This window comes from Dipodomys merriami, unplaced genomic scaffold (assembly GCF_024711535.1).
Source record: "Dipodomys merriami isolate MVZ:Mamm:240054 unplaced genomic scaffold, mDipMer1.0.p SCAF_11, whole genome shotgun sequence".
Taxonomy (NCBI): domain Eukaryota; kingdom Metazoa; phylum Chordata; class Mammalia; order Rodentia; family Heteromyidae; genus Dipodomys; species Dipodomys merriami.
Genome location: NW_027202382.1, coordinates 37,108,022 through 37,113,899, shown reverse-complemented (window position 1 = coordinate 37,113,899; position 5,878 = coordinate 37,108,022). Strand labels below are relative to the sequence as shown.

The 5,878-nt window shown below is 38.5% G+C and overlaps 1 protein-coding gene across 1 annotated transcript; it reads right to left on the bottom strand.

The window, feature by feature from the left end:
- Positions 1-348: 348 nt before the first annotated feature.
- On the bottom strand, positions 349-1,293 carry LOC138815657 (olfactory receptor 1Q1-like). Its single transcript, XM_070005086.1, has one exon. The coding sequence runs from the start codon at positions 1,291-1,293 to the stop codon at positions 349-351; it is 945 nt and encodes a 314-aa protein (XP_069861187.1).
- Between the last annotated feature and the right edge of the window lie 4,585 nt (positions 1,294-5,878).

The window sequence follows — 5,878 nt, the reverse complement described above, 5'->3', positions numbered from 1 at the left end:
ATTCATTTCCTCTATGACTCAGCCAACCTTGATTTCTGCTGCTGATCTCTATAAACGCTGTGAACCAAAACTGTTGTTGTGGAAGTGCAGGCCCACAGACCATGGTGCTCGATTATAGTTCAGTGTATGCTGGCCTTTCATCCTTAGTTCATGTGGGTCCTATTTTGTTTTATAGCTTTGGTGTAAGAGGTATCCTAGGAGAGTGTCTGATGAGGAAATCCATGAGATGTACTTAATTTGGATATTTCTGGGACGTTCTAAAGGTGGAAGATATATGAGATTAAAAAAAAATGAAGAATCACGATTTCTGTAGACCAAGTGAATACCCAGAATCATAATTTTGAAGTCTTATCCAAAGAAGGAAGTGTATATTCTTCTCATCCATTTTCTGAAGGCCCCCTTTATATCACTATTCCTCAGGCTGTAGATGAAGGGATTCAGCATGGGTGTGACCACTGTGTACATGACTGTTACAATGCGACCCTTGGCCACTGAATAGCTGGAAAGGGGCCGGAAGTAGACCCAGGTAAGGGTTCCATAGAATATGGCCACTACGGTGAGGTGGGAGCCACAGGTAGAGAAGACTCTCCACTTGCCCCTGACCGAGGGGATAGAGAGGACTGCTGAGATGATACAAGCATAGGAGGCAATAATGAAGACCAGGGCTCCGTTGATGATAATCACACCTTCTGTATGAATCACCAAGGTGTTGAGGTGGGTGCTGGAGCAGGAGATCTTCATCAGAGGGTAGAGGTCACAGAAGAAGTGAGGGATCCTGTTGTCTGCACAGAAGGTCAGTCGGCCCATTAGAAGGGTGTGCAGCAAGGCATGAAGATGGGAGAGAACGTGGCACATGACAACCATCTGTGCACACAGCACTTTTGTCAGGATCATGGGGTAGCGCAGAGGATGGCAGATGGCCACATACCTGTCATAGGCCATCACTGCCAAGAGGAAGTTTTCCATGGCTGCCAAGCAAATGAAGAAATACGTCTGGGCTAGACAGCCCATGTAAGAAATGGTCTTTGTAGAGGAGAAAATATTCTGTAGCATCTTGGGGATAGTAGTAGAGGTAAAGCAGATGTCTGCCAGAGCCAGGTTACTAAGGAAGATGTACATGGGGGTGTGAAGGCGAGGAGAAGAGACAATTAGCATGATGATGGCAAAATTTCCAGAAATGTTGATGGCATACATGAGTAGGAAGAGAAGAAAGAGTGGGATTTGTTCTTCTGGGTGGGTAGAAATGCCCAAGAGAACAAACTGGGAAATTGTGGTCCGGTTGGTATTGTCCATCTGTTAACCATGAGAACCAAGAGGATTATTTTCATAGAGTCGGAAATATACTGTTGCATTCTGTTATAAACTACACATAGTGCTGATAATCAAAGTGCTTCACCATTTACCTTACATGATACAGATTTATTTTTCATTTTCATTGACATCATTACCTTCACCATAGCTAATTTACCTTGAACGAGGAACCATAGGTACACTGTCATATGTAAATCTATAATTATACCCCAGGAAGCAATTGTTGTTTTGTTACCTATTACAAATTAGAAAACTGGAGCATGGACAGTTTTATCTGATAAAGGTCAAATTTCAATTTCAAGCAAGTTATTAGGATCTAAAAGTTATGCTGTTAATCACTTCATAACATTACCCTTTCAACTAAACCAAAACATCTTATGTATGGTAGTAGACCTGTTGGTGAATGACACAGCCAAGGAATCTACCTGCTGAAGGGAACGTTAAAGTTCCTTTGGTTCCGCAATTTTCAGAGACTGCATACCTTACTGGCACCCAAAAGTTCCTCAAACCATCTACATTGTTTTAGGAGAATAAATGTCCAGATTCTTCATTTCCATATATCTCTTATCAAAGTTCCTCTTGTCTTTACCATGTCTCCTTGTGCATTATCCTGCTTTACCTGTAACAAATGAAAGAGAACTAGTAATAGAATTGATCCTGATTTCAGGCTTATTGTAGTAATTAATAGGATCAAGGAAAATGAATTGCCTTCTTTTTCATTTAGTCATCAGAATTTTTTTCTATAGGAGAAGCTAAAGTATGATTGGCCTTTCATTTCTGTCCACAAGGATGAATTTGGTCCTCTATCCATTGCTGGGCACTTGAACTACTTAGGAAAACATTCCATTAGATGCCTTTAAATACGCTTTCTAATATATTTCTTGTATATCTGTGACTTCATTTGTGGATCTAACCAATTGAGGAGTAAAAACACTTGAAAGCCAAGTATGAGCCACCACACCTAGTTACTCTGGAGGTAGAGACTAGGTGGATCATGGTTCAAGACCAGTCTGGGCTAAAAGTTTATGAGACTTTATTTCAACAGAGCAATATTGGATATGATAATAGTGGCTATCATCTCAGCTATGATTGGGAAACACAAAAAGAAGGATCATGACCCAGGCTAGCGCAGGACACAAAAGGAAATATCGCCTTAAAAAAAATCAGAGTAAGAAGGGCTGGAGATATAGCTTAAGCAGTAGAGCACCTGCTTAGAACATGCAAAGCTTTGAGTTCAAAACTCCAATACAAAAAAAAAAACATGAAAAAAATCAGAAATCTCAAAAGAAAAAAAAATCTACCCTTTACTGTGTGCTGAGTGCTATACTGAATTCCACACAGATAAAATGAGGTGTGAGCAATATATAAATAATCTAGAAGTGATCTTAAAATATGCAGGAGGTGGTTTGTAAGTTATATGGAAATACTATGTCATTTTATATAAGGGACTTTAGGCTCTAAAGCTACTTATTTCTACAGGGGATCCTAGAATTAATTTCCTGTGGATACTACAGAACAATTGTTTCCAAGTTTAATTATTATGTCAAATGTTTACATTACTATATGAAATCATTTATGTAGCTAACAATAAATGATAATGTCTAATTTCATATAGAAGCAAATAATTAATTTGGTCACTTGTTAATTTCACTAATAACTACAATAGTAATTCAATTGAGAGACTTTTTTTTAATTGGTTGTGGGGCTTAAACTCAAGGCCTGAGCACTGTGTCTGAGTTCTTTTTGCTCAAGGCTAGCACTCTACCACTTTGAGCTACAACTCCACTTCCAGTATTCTAGTGTTTTATTTGATATGAGTCTTACAGACTTGCCTGCCTGGACTGGCTTTGAACTGCGATCCTCACACCTCAGCCTCCTGAATACCTAAGATTACAGGCATGAGCTGCCAGTACCCAGTGCAATTGAGGTGACTTTTACCTGATTATTTTTAATACAAATTTTATGGCCATGAGAAATTTAAAATATCTTCAATTATATATTCTTTACTGTACAAAGTCAGAGATATCACTATAAAGGAGTTTCAGCATAGACTATATTGCAAGATAAAACATGTATAGGGCAGAATGAAAGTACATGTTTAAATTGAAAGGGGTGTTGTAAAACTTGTAGCTTTTGAGGATGACCTTTTGCTTGCATTTTAAAAATACAACGAACTCTAACAGTTAGCTGCCACTAGATATATTCTAAGAAATAGTATAAAGTTTGTGTTTTAAAAGTCTTACATGCCATATACTATATTACACTTCTGAAGAACAATTTTATTTGCCAGTTTGGAAAAGGGCATAGATTTTCATTGAGATATATAATGAACAAGAACAATAAAGACCCCAGATTTGCACAAATCTCTCAATTAGTGCTTTGTTTCCTTGTGTAGGATCATGGAAAGTGAATTGCCTTCTTTTTCCTTTAGTCTTCAGAATTTTTCTTCTATAGGAGAAGCTAAAGTTGGCCTTTCATTTCTGTCCATGAGGATAAATTTAGTCCTTTAGGATTTCACAGAACGAGCCCATTTTTCTCTAATATGTTGACATGGAAGCAGCACTTAAGATAGGACTGTGAAAATTCTGTCATCTTATGTATATTGTGGGGTTGATGAGTGGAGTTCTTGGAAGCAATCCTCTACAAAGACCAAAGGAAGACTGTGTATGTATGTGTAAAAAATATATATCCAACCGTTTGTGCATATGCATGTGTGCTTGTATATGATTTGCATAACATACACTCCATTGGCTATATTTACATAATTAAAATATGTTCTATGTTATTGGCTAAAAAGTGATGTAAAAAAGATGGGACTTGACAAATTGTACTTCTCATAGTTGTGACGGGTCCACCTGTATCCTTAAACGACTTCTTTTCCTCATCTCCACAAAGCATGTTCACAAAAACTAAAAATTAAAAATTAAAAAAAGATGGGACTGTGTACAGTAGTAAAAAGCCCAGCCTCAGTTTTCACAGTTATGATATGGGGTTATGAATGATATATTGTGTTATGATGATTAAATGAGAGTACCTGTTGCCTGGGAAATCTTCAGTAAATCCTGGTACTTTCTCTTGCCAAACTTCTAGTCTTTATTAAACAGAATCATCAGGTTTTTCTGCCATCCAGCTATCTCTTCTATGAACCTTTGTCATTGTCTTTAAAATGAAGTTTCCTAAATGAGCAAGACTGAAGCCTGGGATCACAGGACAATCTGGTTTTGTCTAGCACTAAAGAGCAAAGTCACCTTATGGAGGATGGAATCAGAGACAGTCCACAGCGAAGCTGTGTCCATGACAGGTCAGTGAATTCTTAGACTGTGCAGTTTGGCAGATGGGAAAGCCAGTGCAAACAATTAAAAACTGACGTGGTGTTAGGCATTTTTACCTCCACAATGTCACATGGTCCTTGTAGTAAGCCCAGATTCCTAGCTATGTGTTTTGGAAGCAATCACCTGCCTAGACTGTGTAGATGAGAAACAAAGGCTAAAAGACATGAAACATTTTGCTCATCCTAGCTTCTTGTTGTGTGGCATCTGAAGTTCACACTGATCTACGTATCTTAAGGGTTCACACTTGCCTGACTCCATATTTCATGCTCTTAGTTTCCTTTAGGTGGATTTACTTATTACTCCTGATCTGTTTCCAGGCCTCAAGATATAGAATGCCATCTTACTGCAACTCAAGAGGGGGCAGGGAACCTTAGGTTTGTCAGTGACAAGAATGTGACAACTCATAATTTGATATTGAAATACCTTGAGCATTTCTCAGGTATGGTATGAACAGCAAAAGTAGCAGCAAAAGTAGCAGCGACATTTATTGCAATGCTGTGATATAAGCACTGTCATCTCATGTATCAATAAAGACATTGAAGTTCAGAGGGGTTCTCTGGTGTGCCCAAAGACAGAGTTAGGAAGAGGAAGTGAAATGTGAATTCAGTTCATGGATCGTGCATTTTTAGCTACCATCTATGCCACTCCTGAATCTTTTCCCCACTATTTCAGTTTTTACTTTCCTGTTTCTTCTCCATTGTGCTACACTGTGCATTGACCAATGATAAGTGCTCATCGTATGTATCCAGGCAGTTTAATCCTAAGCATAAAATGAAAGAGTAGATATTATTGCTCTCATAGATGATGAAACTGGAGGCCAGAAGGATGTGTTAAGTTTCCTCAAAGTCACGGAAGGTAAGGTTGGAGTTAGGTTGGTGAATCCTCTAACTTAGAAGCAATCCTTTTTATAACCTACTCACCCATTTGAGATCCTTTCTCTTCCTGTTTCTCCCCCTTGTAATCCTGTTATTGTATTAGACACATCCAATGAGAATTCACAACTCCGTTCTCCTAATGGGCATCAGCTGATTGTGGGTTCATAGTTTATTTAGAAAATGCTAGCTATCTCACCTTGGGTGTTAGGGAAGGTATATGAAAAGAGGACACTTAGCTCAGAAGTTACTCATATCTGTCACTAAGGTTATTTCTGTGGTAAAGCTTCCTATTAGGCATGAGACAGCCTCGGAAATGGTCAGAGGGTGAGCTTCCTGGAAACTTGGAGTCTTCTTGTCTTC

What these genes read in the sequence shown, in the direction of transcription:
- LOC138815657 (XM_070005086.1), bottom strand. Translation starts at nt 1,293, where the DNA reads ATGGACAATACCAACCGGACCACAATTTCCCAGTTTGTTCTCTTGGGC.